Source organism: Chenopodium album, chromosome 2, assembly GCF_948465745.1.
Source record: "Chenopodium album chromosome 2, dcCheAlbu1.1, whole genome shotgun sequence".
Lineage (NCBI taxonomy): Eukaryota > Viridiplantae > Streptophyta > Magnoliopsida > Caryophyllales > Amaranthaceae > Chenopodium > Chenopodium album.
The window spans coordinates 61,007,746-61,026,674 of NC_137835.1; the positions used below are offsets into that span (position 1 = coordinate 61,007,746).

The 18,929-nt window shown below is 35.3% G+C and overlaps 2 protein-coding genes across 2 annotated transcripts; both read right to left on the reverse strand.

Annotated features, from left to right (window-relative positions):
- Positions 1-4,147: 4,147 nt before the first annotated feature.
- LOC145599173 (uncharacterized) lies at positions 4,148-7,810 on the reverse strand. The gene is made up of 3 exons (XM_081655584.1): positions 7,339-7,810; positions 5,128-5,660; positions 4,148-4,410 (listed from the first exon to the last, which is right to left on the reverse strand). Exons 1-3 carry the CDS (start codon positions 7,507-7,509, stop codon positions 4,323-4,325), a joined length of 792 nt encoding a protein of 263 aa, XP_081511710.1. The 5' UTR covers positions 7,510-7,810; the 3' UTR covers positions 4,148-4,322.
- A 545-nt stretch (positions 7,811-8,355) lies between these two features.
- Positions 8,356-15,954, reverse strand: LOC145599183 (uncharacterized). The gene is made up of 2 exons (XM_081655594.1): positions 11,975-15,954; positions 8,356-9,062 (listed from the first exon to the last, which is right to left on the reverse strand). The coding sequence occupies exons 1-2, from the start codon at positions 13,505-13,507 to the stop codon at positions 8,529-8,531; spliced, it is 2,067 nt and encodes a 688-aa protein (XP_081511720.1). The 5' UTR covers positions 13,508-15,954; the 3' UTR covers positions 8,356-8,528.
- Positions 15,955-18,929: the final 2,975 nt, after the last annotated feature.

Below are 18,929 nucleotides of genomic sequence, written 5' to 3' on the forward strand. Positions count from 1 at the left end.
TAGGATAAGGAGTGTATAGTCGAACTCTTTTTCTTTATAAATTAATCGCACTTCTACTAAATGTTATGAATAGGTTTATGACAAGGGGATTTCAATTCATAACATTCCAAAGGATTCATTCTGGAAAGTGCTTTGGTCTCTCCAGATACAACCTAAATGGAAGTTATTCCTATTGAAGTTGCTTCATCAAGCCCTAGCAGTTAAGGCATAACTCCTTCACAGAGGGGTTCCGGTTCAAGATGTATCATGTGACCTCTGTCATTCAGACCCGGAGGATTTACGACATCTCTTTAGAAAGTGTTCTAATGCACGCTCAGTTTGGAGGGGTGGATGCCTTGGTATCCGCTCAGAATTTAATGGAGATCTTTCTCTTTCAGATTGGATCCAAGAATATATCCGACTTTTTATTAGTCAGGATGGGCCTTCCAGTGCTCGCTTAGGTACCTTCGTCGGCACGCTCTGGAGTTTATGGTTATGTCGGAACTCTAGAATCTTTAGGGATTCTTCTGCTGCCAGGCCCTTTGATTCACAGCTCGCAGAGGTCATGGACACTCATTCAGCCTTTGTTTCATTGGCAGAATCAGTAAGTACCCTTTGTTCTGCCGGAGGTGAAATGGGAGCCTCTCCTCCGCCGGGTTTTTACATATCTCAGCTTGGTTTGAGTAACCATGGGAATACGTTACTCTCACTACAAATTGATGGCGCTTGGTTTCAAGACTCTCTTCATGCAGGGATGGGCTGGTGCTTGGATAATGATGACCCGTTGGATGATAGGATCATAGGAGGTAACAACTTCGGGGTGTGTAACTCGGCATTACATGCAGAGGCTCTTGCGTGCTTGTATGGCCTCCAATGGGCCTGATCGAAGTTATCCTTCTATCACGGTTTTTACGGACTCATATAATCTTGTCACCCTTCTTCGTGGGGACGGTCATGGTAATGTGGCTCTCCTCTGGCCCATTCGCAAGATTCAGTTACTTGGTTTAACCTTTCAGTATTGATGCATACATAAGGCGGATCGTTTGTGCGTTCATCGAGCTCATCACATTGCTAGGGAAGCGGCGGTTAATTTTATCTGCTTTAGTATTAGTTTGTAGTCTCTTTGTATCCTTTGTCAAAAAAAAATCCAAAGGATAATGGTTACGCATAGCCAGTAAGCAAGATGTATAAACTGGGGCATTGAAGTAATTTTATCCCAAATTTCACGTGGTATCATTGGGTGATAAAATAATACCACTTTATATATCTAGTGATATATCTAGTGATATTTCAAATGCTTGTAGTTGTACTGTTATACTAAATACAATCTCAATGTTCTTTTATATATAGGCTTATAGTGGTATAATTAGGGCCACTGATTTCCGCACACCCGAACTTGATAACCGCACACCCCCATTTTGGCCCCACTATATTTACTTTCCTAATTTCCTTCTAAGTCTCAAGTGACAATGTCAATGTTTTACTTTTTTTTTTTTTTTTGTACTTTATGCATTTTATTTTAGTTATTAATGTATTTTTTTTATTATTATTATTAATTTTTTTTTGTAGTAGTAGCTTTTGGTTGTTCTAAGTCTAAAATAAGTGTTAAGTATTTCTAGCTGTTTTTTTTCGATAAATATAAAAATTACATTTTTTTCCCTTCAAAATAATGACATTTTTCTTCTTTAAAAAAAGAAATTTTGCAAAAAAACCACCTTTTAAATCTTGTTTTTTTGCATATAACCACCTTTTAAAAAAAAAGTTGCAAAAGACCACCAATTTTAAAATTTTTGTTTCAAAATACCACTTTTTAAGCCAAATTTATCAATTATTTTACAATAAAATGGTGGTAATTTGCAACAAAAATTTTTAAATTGGTGGTCTTTTACAACATTTTTTTAAAAGGTGGTTATATGCAAAAAAAAATAAGATTTAAAAGGTGGTTTTTTTTGCAAAATTTCCTAAAAAAATGACACTTTATAATCAATTTGATATTATAAAATATTAAACATCTTAAATTAATAGCTATGATTATCTCAAATTAAGTTTTTAACAAAATACAAATGTTGGGAAAAAGTTAAATCAACAAATATTGTCTCAAAAGATACATGAATACGATTCATCAACCAAAGATCTTGTTCCAGTAACTTTGAACAAACTACTCCAATGACGAAACCTGCATCCATTACGACAAAACTACAATAGCATATAATAATTAATTTAGACAATTAAACATTAAACCAAACTATGAAAAAAAATTACCTTAATTAGTGTCTTTGCACTGTATATCGTGGACATCACATAATATCAAATATTCGTGACCTTCACAATATTAATTAAATATGTTAATATAACAATATCTTTTATAAAATACAACAATAGCATGACAATATAAACACAACTTACCAAAAAAATTTTACCTTACGATGGGTTATTATAATCCGAGTTTGGAGGCAGTTCAAATCAACAACAAAAGAGGTGGATGGACTAGTCAAAACATTCAAAATTGGAGCCATGAAGGACATTAAAGAATTTTTAGTAGTATTTTTAGGACATCTTCTACGATCATGATTCGCCGGGTACAAGGATGTCCCGAAATATCACTTGATAAATCATGGTTATGAGAAAGATCTTTAATTTCGACTCTCCAACTAGTGTCTTGGTTCATTCTTCCACAAATTTGAAATGAGCAATCCATTAATCGAGTTCCTGACTTTTTCTTTCCACTATTAGGGATACGGCTACGATTAGTTAGATATGACCCACCACGATCACAACCAATAATAACCCATTTGTATTTTGGATTTTTGAATCACTGTAACAAAGCCTTGTAAGTAGGCCATTCCCCGAACAGTTTCTAACAATGTTTCTCTATTTGAAAATTTTGTGATGAAAGTTGATACATATCAGTTGGCATTTGAGGAGGTTGATGATTATCAAATTGTGGTGAACCTATACAATCAAAAAATTAAACAAGAATAGTCAAAATTATATTTTGAATATTCAAAAAGCCATTACACATATACACTTAGCCTACTGCTAAGAGTTCGATAATATGAGTTTGTTCTTTTGGTTTTACAATAGTACTTTTTGGTTTTGATTAACATCAAAGTAAAAAAAATAAATAAATAATAAATAAATAAATAAATAAACTTATTATACTATTGTTAATCTAAAAATCTTTAAAAGGTGAAATTGAGACATAATTTGCAAATAAACTGATTTGATACTAAGGTGTAACAATAATATTGGAATCAACTTGAATCATTATCAAATATTATGAAAAATTCCCTTTAAAACCCTAAGTTAATTTTATTGTATAATTGAGTAAAACCCAACCCCAAATTACAAAGATGCTTGTAAAAAGTAAAACAAGATTGAAAATTATTACCGTGAATATGAGCATGTGAAAAATTGTAGTCTTCAGGGTCATTCTCATCTATCACATTATGCATATCATCTAGCTCAAAAAGCTCCCAAAATTCATTATCATTTTCTATTCATCATTAATCTATTCAAAATCAAATTCTCCATCCATCTTCTTAATTATAATAAAGTGCCATTACAATTGAGATATTTTGGAAAGGTGAAGTTCCATAAAAAGGTAGAAGCTTTTGGGGTTGAAAATTAATGGTGGGGTGTGTACAGGGGAGTTAAAGTAAAAAGTAAACTCAATGTTTACGATTTTAGGAGCTGGGTAATTTACCCAAAAACAGTGGAAAAAAAAAAGTAAAACATTGACATTGACATGTGAGACTTAGTGCACTTAGAAGGAAATTAGGAAAGTAAATTATAGTGGGGCCAAAAGGGGGTATGCGGTTATCAGGTTTGGGTGTGCGGAAATCAGTGGCCTATAATTAGAGTGTAGTCCTCATCGAGTGGTCAAACAATACTATTGTATATTCAATGGTTATTACATGTTTTTAGTGGTACTGTATACACTCTTAATAGTACTTTTATAAGACTTCTAATGATATTTTATAAGCTTCCAATGGTACAATCAAAGTGTGATCCTATTATTATTTTTGCACTTTTCATGTGTAATTGGGTCCATATTACTTTTTTTATCCCTATTTTATGTACTTTTATTACAGTATATGTATTTGTTCATAGATAACTAACTTTGCATTGTCGCTGACTCGCTGTAGCTGAGGATAACACTAGAAAATTTGGATGGAAACAAGTTTCTGGAAAGCAGTTAGTTACAGCAATTCGTTAAATTTACTTGTTATTGCTACAAAATACCTGTTTCTAGCTCTACTCCTTAAAATTCTCACAGGGGATTGCTTTACAAATTACAGCAAACCCTTGAATTCTATAAGTTTGCATTTAGATCATTATAGTTATCTCAAAGTATCTGAAGTTGAAGGTAGCTTGATGCTTCCTAGTAGCGGGTGACGTAGGGTCGATTCCTCTGACCAACCAGTTCCCCTAAACCACATAAGAATTCACAGGATTTATATCATCCTTAATTAAACAGTTGATGGAAGAAGATAACTCCTTTTCACATAGACAAATAGAACAATAGAATGATAGATCAACTACACAAAAAAATCTATTCAGACGAATAAAACTCGTGCATTCCTCTATATTAGGATAAACCATAGAAAATTTGTGTCACCTAACATACACCATATTTCCTTAACATTTAAGAAGAGTTGCATATATACATTAGCATCAGCTAATTGTTTAAGTCCCTAATAAATCATATTCTCCTTTAGACCTTTACCACACAAGTAAAATGCTTAATAAAACTCTCATACAATATTAAGTCATTTTCCATATTTTTAGTAAGATCATCATTAGATTATACTAAATAACTTCCATGCTCTGTAAATGTGTTTGCAGCTGAAATACAATATATGTATGTCAGAACATACAAACAATGCGCACTAATTTAGTCTAGAAAGATGATACAATTAACGTTAATTAGCTTATTTGGTTAAGTAATCGATCGTGTTACGCAAGACTGGCATAGGAGTGTTCTGTATCACATTAACCTTTCGTGGACTAATTAAGATTGTTCTGTGAATTTTGATGGTCGAATTTTTTTAATTTATGCCATTTTCTCTGTTTATTTTGATCATAAATATTGTAGAATTCAAGAATGTATGCATGATTATTTGTTTAGATAATAACAGTACTTACATTGAGTGACCTGCTGATTCAATGTCAGAGTTGTGATTATCCTTGTTAGCAGTGTAACTGCGAAGATAGCTTGGAGAAGAGGTAGTAGTATCCAAGAAATAGAGCAAAATTACCAACAAACAGCTAGAAGCTAACATTGCAATAGCGCCGAAGATCCAGAGCAGAAGGGGGAAAGAGAAGTAGAAAGCTCTCAGACCAAGAGACCAAAACAGGCTGCCGCGGTACAATTGTTGGGATACATATTCAACGAACTCTTCTCTGTCTTCGTCAACTGAGGGTGGTGGTACATTAAGCAAGAAACTAACATGGGCATAGTATCTGATGCTCTGCATATTGCAGAAGAATGCTACAAGGAAGCATATTAGAACTGATAAATACTTGGTTGTATGTATTGTAAAGGTCAGATTACTTGTGCTGCTCACAATAGCACTGATTAGGGAACTCAGTGTTATTGAAGTTGATGCCAAAACTGTAGCCGCCTTTAGGTTGTTCCGAATTGTTTGTACTCCCAAAATACCATACTTCCCTTGATCCTAAGAAATACGAATGTTTGAGGTAAGATTACATAAATGCGGTCATTTAGGCCAGATTTGACCCTAGGTCTTACCGTCTTAGACATAACACTTCTAGAATTTAACCAACTAAGTTATTTGACATTCACATATTTCTTCTATGTTAATCTAAACTCTACACTTCCTTTCAACTACGGAGTCCATATTTTGGTACTCTTAGTACTTTATAGTCCCACACAGCCACACTTGGTTATGTATTAGAGTTTTTAGGCACTTTATTTAGAGGAAGTATAAATGTAGGGTTGTGAGACAAATGAAAATGTCTCACAACATAAAATAATGTAACAAATGTAATAGGAAGAGGGAGAAAGGAAGAGAGATATAGAGAGAGTATATTTTGTATTGAGACAAAAATGTATTGAGACCACAACTAATGAGAGTATATTTTGTACCACTGAGCATTTTTTGTAAGTACCATTGAAATTGTATTGTGTATCACTGAGAGTATATTTTGTATCAATGAAGCTCAAATAGATTAATTGACACCTTAATGGGATATTTGAACCTTTTTTGAAATACCATTGAAATTATATCTTATACCACTGAGAATATATTTTGTACCACTGAATCTATAATGACAAAATTAAAATCCCGCGTGAAATGACCAACTAGCCCCTGTGAGATACTTTTAAATCTCTCTCAACCCTCCCTTTAGAACACCTCCTTTATTTAGGACAAAATCAAGCAATTTTATAGTGACATGGACGGTTTCCTTAGCGGTTTACTCTATTTAGGACAAAATCAAGCAATTATTGAATTAGCGGTTTACTTATTTAAATTTGATGTACACAAAACAAAATAATTGAAACCGCTAATTCGATTAGCGGTTTTCTTTTAATAAAACTGCTAATTGGCCGTTTTGTTGTAAACTAGTAAAAAAAAATGATAACGTGGACAGTATGTACGGAATATATATATTATCAAAAAGTGATAAATTCTTGGAATTCATAACTTTTCCAACCATTTCTATAAAAATCACCCACAATTTCAGCAAAATCTAACTTGCTTTTTTTGTTTTGTTTTGTTTTTTTTTTTTTTTTTTGACAAAGGCAGAAACTTGCTAAAATAGAACTACAAATAAATAATATAAAATAATTTAAAAAATAAATAAATAAATAAATTATAGCTCTGTGGTTTTTTTTTTAGGTGCAAAATTTATAGCTCAGAATCATGTCTATCCATTTTACATTAATGACATATCTACATATCAATAACTAAATTAATTAATAGCGTAGTTTAATAGTGTTCGAGTTAGACAACTACATCAATTAGATTAATTTTGTTTAAGACTTTAAGTGGACTAAAGTACTTGATTTGTAGGTCAACAACTTGATGATGATTGATGATACTTTGTCCCAGTAGTCCACTCCAATTAAGAGTGATCTAAGTATTATCGCAAAAACCTCATTGATAAAAGTAAAGCGTTATAAATAAATGAAACAAATCTAAGCATAGTCGTACCAAATTACTAATTATATCAAGAGAGAATAATTATCATATAAATAATCGTAATACAAACACACAAAAAAATATCTGAAATTGGAGTGTACCTCAACGATTGATTGTTAAAGCTCGGTATTGGTTTATACAATTTATCATAAATGATTCTTTTTTTAATAGAGAAGAGAAAGGAACTAACCTTCATCATGTGGTGAACCCATTGGTGTCGGATGATGGTATTAAGGCAAACAACCGTTCTTAGCGGACGCCTAATCATTGTAAACGCAAGCCATGAATGATATATTCCCAGGATTAGTAATCCTAATGGAACTAATACAAAATCCAAGTATTCTTCTTCGAAAATCTTCATATTTTCAATATGCTTTTTATAAATTTGGAGTTTCTATTTTTGAAACATAAATTGAACAAGAAAACAATGGTTATTTGAACAAAGTTTAGATAATTGCCTTCTTGCTACAGCCAATAGACAAGATGCCAAGTGCCCACTGCTAATGTAACTAGTACGTTGGTATTAAAAGTAATGGTAGATGTTTATTGATATCTTATGGTTGAGATTTATGCTTTTTTTGTTGGGTAAAAGGGGAATAAATAAATTAGAGGTTGAAAGATATGTTGAATGGCTGATGGAGGATTGGTGGAGTGGATGTATACTTTATTTTATTCATTTTTTTGGAGGGACGTGAATTAATGATTGTTAAATATGTAATTGACGGAAGGAATTAATGATTTTTGTCTATGTTATTTGAGTGCTTTCCCATAATAATGCTTAGATGCATTGCAATTCCATAAATTCAGCTATACTATTAACAATTTTCAAATTACTGTCCACGTCAGCATTTTGGAAAATTTTGGTATTTTTTTTAAAAAAAAAACACACAAAACCGTTATTTGAGGGTTCGTTTGGCATTGCTGTGGTTTTCTGTTTTTTGCTTTTTTGTATTCTAAAAGTATATGATATGAATCTCATAATGAATTAAAAATTATATAAACTTAATAAAATTATGATAATTTTGAAAACTGACAATAGAAAAGTGGAAACACCTTTTTCTTGTTTCCTGTTTTTAGTTTTTGGTTTTAAAAAAAACAGGAAACTCAAAACCAAAATTGATGCCAAACAAGCCCTCAAGTTAGCGGTTTCCTCTCTAAGCTTTTTGAAAAAAAAAAACTTTAACTCTGTAATCAATATTAGGAAATATTTTTAACAGAAAAGGAAATCATATATTACTTAATCAAACCATCCGAAAGTACCAAGTCCAAGAGTTAGCTTGAGCAAAGTAAACTACAACCGACATAGAAAGCCAAATACTACAGGAGTTCCAAGTTATCTCCTTACAATTTTGAAAATCACAATAAATGAGACCAAACCAATTAGATACAACTCTCCACCATATCGATTTCATAAGCATTCTTCACAAAAGCAGGAACCGAATTGTGCAAGATGATCCCCTCTTCCATCACGAAAGCCTGTTGCGCCAGTCTGTGGGCTATTGTGTTAGCTTCCCTTCTAATATACTTGAAATCAAATTTGCAAGGCCCCTTGAGCAGCTCCCCTATGTCACTTAAGATAGCAGCGAGTTCATGCCTCTCCTGTTTATCAATGTGTTCAATGGTACTCTTGAGTGATTGGGCGTCCGTTTCCACAGTGACCTTTCTAAGCTCTTCCTTTATTTCTAGTTCCATTCCTCCCTTGATAGCCAACAATTCTGCTTCTTCTGGGTTCCTGACCTTGAATTTCCATGAGCCTCCTACCATCCAGCCAGCATATAAGTCACGAATAACCGCTCCTGCCCCTGCATTTTCTTCGCTTCTCCATGCACCATCAATGTTGAGCTTTGCTGAACCACTAGCTGGTCTTTCCCAATGAATGTTTTGTTTGAGCTCTCCTTGTCTTTTGCCCTTCTCCTGGAAAGTATTAAGAGTGGCCACCAAATCCGCCATAAACCTGTTATACATTGTAATGGGATGTGCCATAGCAAGACGAAAAACTACTTGATTTCTGGCTTTCCACATATGCCATAACGCAACGACATATATGGTTTTCCAATTATCACTGAGCTTAAGATTGTAATGTATCCAATCTTCCCAATTTGAATTATAAAATGTGTGATAACAAAAGTCAGTATCAAGCTTATTTCTTTCCAGTATCCGAGACCACAACACTTTAGAATTGATGCAGTCCCTGAAGATGTGAAGATGGGTTTCATTACCAAGCTCGCAACGAGTGCAAACTGGGTTGAAGTTAGCTATTTTTTGACTGAGGATTGTGGCAGTGGGAAGGATTTGGTGACAAGCATTCCAAGTGAACATTTTATATTTGTAGGGGGAATTAATGCGCCAAATGCTAGCCCAATTAATCGGAATAATCGAAGGGTGAGAGGTGAAGTTTGAAGCTAGTCTGTAAGCACTTTTTATTGTAAAATGGCCATTTTTTTCTTTTCCCCAACAAATAGTATCTTTAACTGAAGCAATCGATGGTAGGGGAATACACTCAATGAGGTGACAAATGTGATCTGGAATTATATGCTTAACCCTCCCAAGATCCCACCTACCTTCCCTTATGACTCTGCTGACTGTCCAAGGAGCGAAAGGGTTTAGAATAGGAGTATCAAGCAAGAGGTAAATAGGTTTCTCTCCCACCCAATGGTGGTACCAAAGGCTATATCCTCCCCGTCTCCAATTCTGTAAGAAATCCCTTTTAGGAGGAGATCCTTGCCCCTTAGAATGTCTTTCCAAAGGGGGGAATCAGAATGTTTAGGGAAGCTATTTAAAAAAGTTGAGTGTTTGAAATACCTAGCCTTGAGAATTCTTACCCAAAGTTTGTTAGGATCGGTAATAATTCTCCACCCTAATTTAGCCATAAAAGTGATATTCCAAAACCTTAACTTTCTAATGCCAAGTCCCCCCAAGCTCAAAGGAAGGCAAATTTTGTCCCAACTAGTCCTAGCAAGGTAGTGAGATCTATCAACCTTGTTCCAAAGGAATCTTCTACAACTCTTTTCAAGGTCATCAAGAATAGCACAAGGAATGAGGGTAGTTTGCATGGCGTAGAGAGGATATGAATTGAGAACCGATTTTATCAAGGTATTCCTTCCCGCCATGTTAAGGAATTTAGCTTGCCATCCTTTAATTCTGTCCTTAGTCTTAGAAAGGAGATCGACATAATCAGCCTTTTTAAGCCTATTAGGACTTATATTGATACCCAAATATTTTCCAAAGGAAGGAGATCCTTTAATACTAGTAGCATTAAGGATGGCTAGTTTGAGAGAGAGGCTCATTTTGGGAGGGAAAATAATTTTGGACTTGGTTGGACTTATGAAAAGGCCCGACTTATTGCCGAACTCTAAAAGGATTTCTTTTATGACTTCCACATTTTCAATAGAGGCTTTTCCAAAAAGGAAAACGTCATCGGCATAAAAAAGGTGAGAAAGACTCACTTCCTCCCCTATTTTAATAGAATGCCAAAGGCCTTGTCCCACTTTTTGTTCTATCATAAGAGAAAGTCTCTCAAGGCATAGAACAAAAATGTAAGATGAGAGGGGGTCGTCTTGTCTAATTCCCCTGGAAGGGGTAAAACTCTCCGTAATATTGCCATTCCAAAGAATGGAAATAGATGGAGTAGTAATGCAATTTAAAATAAGTTTGACAAGCTTCTCCGGGAAATTTATACCCATTAAAGTTTCGCGGATAAAACCCCATTCCAAACTGTCGTAGGCTTTAGAAATGTCAATTTTGAAGGCCATTAATTTTCTTTTACTAGCTTTTTTGAAAAGATGAGCGACTTCTTTGATAACTAAAATGTTTTCATCAATGGTTCTACCTTCCACAAAGCTAGATTGGACGGGGTTAACAAGCTCCCCTAGGACTTGTTTTATTCTATTAGAGATAATTTTCGTGATTAATTTGTAAATTGAATTACACAGCCCAATCGGTCTTAATTCCTTCATGCTAGAAGGTTGAGAGTTTTTTGGGATTAAGGCGATGTAAGATTCGTTTATCTCCTTAGGAATATTACCAGACTCAAAACAAGAGAAAATTAATGAAGTGACCGAGGCTTTTACCGTATCCCAATATTTTGTTAAAAAAATTGGTTGTATACCGTCTGGCCCTGGACTCTTCATGGGAGCCATAGCCTTCAAAGCTTCCAATATTTCCAAATCCGAAACATTGCTGCTTAATAAACAATTATCAGCTTCACTAATGGTCGAATTTGGCAGGAAATTGACACATCTAGGCTGAGACCTTTGCGAGGAGGTGAAAATATTTTTGAAATAATTAACACACATTATTTCTAAATCCTTTTGGTCAGTCACCCATACCCCTTCATCATTTTTAAGGCTCACAATTTTGCCTCTATTATTTTTAACCCTAGCCAAAATGTGAAAGTATTTTGTGTTCCAATCCCCGTACTTACGCCAATCAACCCCTGCCTTTTGAGCCCAAGAGATTCGTTCAATTTTAAGAATTTCATTTAGCTGATTAAGCAGATCTTTTTCCAGATTAATTAGGAACCTAGAGTATTTATTACAAAGAGCTCTTTGAATGCCTTCTATACGAGCAAAAAGGAGCTTTTTATGTTTAAGGGATGAGTTAAAAACATTTGCATGCCAGCTTTTAACTTCCTTAATAAAGCAATTTTTTTATCGTATGAAGTCATTATTTCCCATACCCCACGCATAGTTAAAGAAGTCATGGAAATTAGGGTTTTGAATCCAAGCTTCTTTACATCTAAACGGGTAATTACCTTTAATTGAAAGAGGATTAGAATCAACTAAAATGGGGCAGTGATCGGAATAAGTTCTAGGAAGGTGAATTACCTGAGTATTGGGGTGCTCTTCCATCCATTTTGCATTTGCTAAAGCCTTGTCGAGTCTTTCTCTTATCAAGTTTAAGCCTTCTTGACCATTACTCCAAGTAAACTTCGGACCATTGAAATTTAGGTCAATGAGACCCTCCCTTTCAACCCATTCTGCATACACTTGACCTTGACTATTGGTGATAGGTCGCCCTCCCACTTTCTCTGATTGGCGAGTGATTTCATTCATGTCACCAATAACAAGTCGAGGCGTAGTAGGAGGAGGAATGCTATCTTTCATTGCATTCCATAAATTATTTTTAGCTGCAGTTGTTGTTGGTGCATGAATTCCTGTGATTAGGGTTTCCTCCGTAGTTGGAGAAAATTTGAAGAGGGCATGAAAAACATGCGGCGGCTCAGTGACAAAATCCACTAGAGACGCAGGGCAATTCCACATAACCCAAATTCCCCCCTTCAGTCCCTCTGCTTTAATAGTTCTATGCTCTTGGAAGCCTAATTTTTTTACCGTATAATCAGCACATTGGTTGGTGGCTTTGGTTTCTAGTAAAATAAACACATCAGGATGATGATTGTTTATTATTTCCTTAGCATGGGAGATAAATTCCTTACTAGTCGCCCCTCTAACGTTCCATAAAATGATCTTCATATCAACCGAAGGAATTGTGAAGGGTGGAAAAATTCCAAGTCTTTTCGCTCTTTCATTCATCTGTGGAAGGGCATCCATCCAATCCCTCCATAGATGTAACTTCTCCATTGCCCACACATCCTCCAACGACAGGGGCGATGCATTCAATTTGATCTCCGAAACAAGGTTTCCCGTTGGAACAAAATTGAAAGTTAGCGATGCTCCCACTACTTCCTTCTGTGGAATTAGCACAACTAGGAGGTTTGACGGTTCCATTAGATTTATGTGGACATTTGCGAATTGTATAGGGAAGGTCGGGGGGTTTTTTGATGGAATTTCGAGCGGAAAGAGTTCCGACCCGTAGTCTGGTTGGGATGGGAACACGTGATGCGCTAGTATTAGCTTCAGCCCTTCCTTCATTACATTGAGACGTTTCTCCTGAAGGGCCTCGATGCCAATACTGGCCAGAGTGTTGGGGTTGGTACGGTTGGAAATAGGTGATGGGTTCGAGACGGCGGTGAGACCCGGCATAGAGAAGAAGGCTGCAAGATTTTGGGTTGGGTTTGTGTTGGAGTCTGTGGTAAAATGGTTGGGGCTATGTAAGGGGAATTGAGTGTTCTGGTCAGCTGGCGAGGCATAATTGAAGTGGATGTTTGGGGGGGTTGATTGAGATTGATCATTGATGGTAGATGCAGGGGGTTTCGGGGGAATGTTTGCCCTTTCTGATTCTTTCGAGAATTCTCCATAATTGCTTGTAAGATCAGGTGAGTTCAGAGGTGTCGAAGGTTGGTGGGTAGGTTGAACAGAGATAGGATTGATTAATTGAATGGGAGAAGGCAGAGAAGTAGGGTTTTGAATAGGGTGAGTAGGTGAGAACGTCCTAGGGAACTTACTGCCTTCATTATTCATGGTTTTCGAGGGAGTTGTTCTTTCTCTGGTATTTAATTTCTGAGAGTAGAAAGTTGTAATTTTGTCCTTCCCAATATTTTTGCTTTTTTCCAGATTTGCTTCTTCTTCTATGGGTAAAACATTCCATTGAGTGTTCCTATGATGTTGTTGGCGGCTTGATGGTTCCCCATATTTCTTCTTTTTATCTTCTTTGGTGATCCTTTGATTTCCTTCTCCTTTCCCAAATCTGCCCTTTTCATCTTTTTTAAAAATTTTCTTTCTTGAAGCTGCCAAAATCCAAGGCCCATACTCTATTAACTCCTTACTTGTTTCTTTGTCTTGCTGCAAGATTGTCTCTTCTGAAGGTCTATCTACCTTGTCTCCCTCTTTGTTTATTGCTTCCTTTATATTTGCTGCTTCATGTGCTTCAACCAGCAAAGGCGTGCTAACCCCTGACAAAGTGACCTTGCTTGGGTTAGCCACCTCCTTCTTCCCGTTGTCTTGGCAGTGTTCCTTGGTATGTCCAATTCATCCACATTGGAAGCATAGGAGGTGAATTTTCTCATATTCAACTTTCTTCCATGCTCTTCCTACCCATACCCTTGTAATTAGGGGTTTGTTGAGCTCAATTTCGATACAGACTCGGGCGTACCTGCACTTGCTTATTTTGTCTGTTGAGTAATCCACTCGAACTGGCTTGCCTACCACCCTGCAATTTCGTACAATGCCTCTTTATCATAATATTCTACTGGAAGTTCTGGAAATCGAATCCATATTGACATAGTATGGAAACTTTCTGTAGATGGCCTAAAATTCGGTCTCCATTTGGATAACATGAGGTAGTGATCAAGGATGAACCAAGGACCCCCGAACAAAGCTTTCTCTAAGTCGTCTTGTAAACTGAACCTGAAAAGATATACACCTTTATCCATCTCAATTATTTCTAATCCTCCTTTAGGATTCCACATACGATTTACTCTTTGTGTTATGAACTCGGCTCGGACGTTAATTCCCAAACATTTTCCTATTAATGTTAGCTCCCATGGCTTTCGCAGTTGTTTAATTTTTTCTTTTGGGAACCTAACTGAATTTTCATGCACCGTGCTATCCTCCTCCTCGTCCTCCCATTCCAAAGTGTTAATCATGATTTTCCTAGCCTCAGCAAACCACTGCGATGACTTAACCACTGCCTCCCTGAAACTGATCACCTTGACTACTAGTTGATTCTGTCCAATTGCCCTGTCACTTTGTCCTGGGTCCATACCGTCAACTATGGGGTTACAATTAGTCTCCCTGTTGAGTTGTGGCTGTACCTCCTCCTCCATGATCGTGTCCCTTTCCTTATCCATTGAGGTTACTTCAAGAGTATTGGACTCAGGTTGGGGGAAGGTCGAACTTGTTTGAGTATGCTGCTCATTTAACTTTTTAACTGATCTGTGAACTAAATCTAGTTCCTCCGTTGATTCCACATCCATTTCTGAAGTGAAATCCATTGTCTTAGACAACTACCTACTTTTGAGAATAAAACAAAAGTTCCTAGGCTTAAACTTGACAATTTGAGTAAAGACTTGAGTTAGCTAAAACCTCTGCATTAGGATGAAAAAACAAACTAATGAAGATGAAAGGACGCTCGCTCTCGCCGGAAGTGAGTTCCCGGAGCCCCAATCACCACAGGTGATGAGGTTAGTCTCCGATGACTGCGCTTCTAGAGAGAGAGAGAGTTTGAAGTTTCAAAATCTCATTATCAATACCTATAAATCCGTTATCAATATTCTCAAATACTAAATCCGTTATCAATATTCTCAAAAACTAAAAAAATTCTACTTTAAATCTTGTAATTAATGGATGAATTCAGAAGAACATAATGAAATTGAGCCAAGATCGAGTATAAATCAAAATCAAACTAAATAAAACTAAGAAAAAACAAAAACTTAATAAATGTTGTTGGATCTACAGCATAAAACCAAAACAAAATTAGTTACACTTGTACATTAACCTTGGGTAAGGAGGCGGTGGTAAAGACGGTAGAACTCTTGCTGGCGAAGGTGGAAGATGTGGCGGTGGCGAAGGTGGCAGATGCGGTGATTTTGAGCATCGAGTCTTCAGAATTGATTGAAAAAATCAAGATTTAGAGAGAAAGTTGCAAGATAATCCCATGAATTTATCCATTCCAAAAGAATTAGGCTTGAGGGAGAATTGCAAAAAAAATCCCATTATAATACCCCAAAAAAAAAAAGAATCAGTAAATCAAATTCTCAAAACTTTTGTTCGTCCAATCATCTCCAAATTTGATATGAAAATTTACCCACCTTAACATGGAGTATGAATAATGAAATTGAAGAATGAATGAAGAGGTTTGATATTAAATTTTATAGTTGATTTAAGGTAATGGAGGAAACTAGAAACCCAACATTGATTTGAACGACATGGGAAAGCGAGGAAGAAAGGTCCCTTTTTAAAAAAAATAAAGTAATAGTATTAGGTGGAAACCGCTACTTCAAGTGGCGGTTTTCCCATATAAACCGCTACTTGAAGTAGCGGTTTTGCAAAAAAAAAAACCGGAAAAAAAAATCTAATTAAACTGATGACGTGGACGGTAAATTGGGAATTTATAAAAAAATAAAAGTATTTAAGGAATTGCAATTCTTCCCAAACATTATTTAGGGAAAACACTCATGTTATTTATACTCTTCATTTTACTTTGGAAAAATTGTCAAAAATAATAAAAACCTTTAAGCGGTCCGCCAAAAACAAGGCGACCTTTTATTATTTCTAAATAATACTACCTTTATAAGGTTTCCATTTAAAACAAGTTATGACCGGTTATTAACCTATTAACAGGGACACATGTCATTAGTTTATTGGTATGAAATTAATTTATTTTTTATTTATTTAATTTTTAGTTTCATTAAGATTTTTACTTTATTTATTTATTTATAAAAACCATCCCCACCCATTTTCCCCACCAGCCACCGCTGCCACCTTCTTTATTCCCGACGCCGGCCATGCCCAGTGCCAACGCCGACGCCGACCCCGTTCCCCTTGTCGCGCGTATAACCAACCCCCTCCCCGATGCCCCCTTTCTCCCCCCGACAAAACCTTCCCTGAAATCCATCCCCCAACCTCAATCAACTAAAGATGTCATCGATGGTTGGGGAGGTCTGGTTAAGGTTTTTCGAGAGTGGGGGATGATTTTAGGGGGTTTGTGGGTGAGGGAGAGGGGTTTCGGACTTTCGGGGAGGAAATTGGTGGTTAAGGGGAAGAGAGATGAGGGGCGACGCGCGACAGGGGGAGGGCTCCGCACTGGCGGCGGGGCAGGGAGGATATTGGCGCGGCCGGCGCCGGAGGGTAATGAGCGGCGTGCTGGCAAAGCTCCGGGGAACGGGAATGAAGGAGGTGGCAGTGTGGTTGCCTGGTGGGGGAGATGGGTGGAGGATATTTTTTATTTTAATTGTTAGGTTTTTTATAGAAAAATTATTTTAAAAAATTTAGGAAAAAAAATTAAGTGCTAACCATGATTAAAATTTTAAATAAAAGTTAATGAACCTGTTAAATGAATTTATTAAAAGATAATTAAAAAGTTGACTGGCTATTAAGGCTCCATCCTATTTAAAGCAGATACCTTATAAAGGTAGTATTATTTAGAAATAATCAAAAGGTCGACTTGTTTTTGGTGGACCACTTAAAGGTTGTATTATTTTTGACAATTTTTCCTTTTAATTTTTTTTTTTTTTTTCTGTTTTTTTAAATAAATCCTCTTCATTTAAATTTAAGCATCCGTGTTGGATCTTCGACGTTCAAATATTGGATAGCACATCAAGCTTGGCACATAGGGTGACCCGTGGTCCTAAAGCTTAGTAAAGCACGACCTTGCCGAGGAATTCCAGGACTCTAACTCTAACAAGGGGCATAATCGTCCATTTATTTTTACCGTACTTGAAAAAAATAATGTCATAACACATGTTGATATTTCATTATACTTTAGATTGTATCACCATGATACCAATCACTTTATTCAATGATACCAACGAACATAAAATTGTTTTGTTGGTATCGATATAATTTGTTGTTACAAGAATTTTTTTTTCCATTGTACTTGTATTTTCCCTTTTCATATACTTTATATTTTTAATTATATATATGTCGGCCACCACTGTACCTATTATCACTTATTGTTTCTTTTTCTCTTTATCATTCTATGGGTTTCTAGGCTTTATCATATTTTATTTTGGTTCATACTTCCTCCGTTTCTATTTAGTTGACGCGTTTGATTTAAATATATTAAGGAGAGGAGAGAGAGTGAGAGAGAATGAAAAGCAAGTGAGGTAGATTGTAAATACAAGGTAAAAAAATTTACCCCAAAAGGAAACGTGTCAACTAACAAAAAATTTCCTAAAAAGGAATACGTGTCAACAAAAAAGGATCGGAGATAGTATTATGTTTTGTATACGTAAAATCAATATATCAATATCAATATCAATCAATATATATACTACCTTCGTTAACTATTATTTGCAACAAAGGAATATTTTATATCTCACAAATAATATCCCTTTGTTGCAAATAATAGTTAACGGAGGTAGTATTAAAACTCATGGCAAGGATTGTAATCTTGCCACGTGTCGTCAATCTTGTCACGTGTCGCCCTGTCACCTACTATTATTAATTACCATTGTTTTCTTATAAAAATTTATTATTTTTTAGCATTCATACTTGAACCCATAAGCCATAACCTTATATTCATTAAAATTATACTTTGACCACCACTCTAATGACGCATCTTATATGATAATAAAGTTGTACTCCCTCCGTTTTTAAATACTTGCTTCATTTCTCCATGCGCGGAGTTTTAGGAGAAATTAGAGAAACTAATAAAATATGAAAGTAATGGGGTTGGTGGAAGAATAAAAAATTATAGAAAGCAAAAGTAGTAGAGAGAATTAGAGGAGAGAGAATATATGTTGTGACCACTAGGTGAGATAAATTAATTAAATATTGTAAAAGCTTTCCAAATAAGGAAATGGAGTAAGTATTTAAAAACGGCCACAAATGGAAAGTGGAGCAAGTATTTAAAAACGGAAGGAGTAATAAAAAAAGTTATTTATTATGTTCATAAATTCTAAAATTATAATTGTGAACTTATATGTTGATATTTTAACAATAATTTTTTTTTAAGGAAATCGGATAATTACAAAACTTTTTCGTTTCTTTCAATTACTCAACCATAATTCATATAGGTGTTGATTGAAATATGTAACTTAAAAATGCATAACAATTTTACAGGTTTTATCTTTTTACCACAAAATTTATTTACTCGAAAATATTTATTATGATAGCTTATTAATAAATAAAAAATTCCTTTAATAATTAAAACAAACTAATACAAATATTCCTAAAAAAAAAAAATTACAAAATAACATTCAGATTATTACACATTAAATAA

What these genes read in the sequence shown, in the direction of transcription:
- LOC145599173 (XM_081655584.1), bottom strand. Translation starts at nt 7,509, where the DNA reads ATGAAGATTTTCGAAGAAGAATACTTGGATTTTGTATTAGTTCCATTA. An exon ending in GGGTTCACCACATGATGAAG is followed by an intron (nt 5,661 to 7,338) that starts GTTAGTTCCTTT and finishes CGTATTTCTTAG; the next exon opens with GATCAAGGGAAGTATGGTAT. An exon ending in GAATCAGCAGGTCACTCAAT is followed by an intron (nt 4,411 to 5,127) that starts GTAAGTACTGTT and finishes TATGTGGTTTAG; the next exon opens with GGGAACTGGTTGGTCAGAGG.
- LOC145599183 (XM_081655594.1), bottom strand. Translation starts at nt 13,507, where the DNA reads ATGAATAATGAAGGCAGTAAGTTCCCTAGGACGTTCTCACCTACTCAC. An exon ending in AAGAGCACCCCAATACTCAG is followed by an intron (nt 9,063 to 11,974) that starts GTAATTCACCTT and finishes AATACTTTCCAG; the next exon opens with GAGAAGGGCAAAAGACAAGG.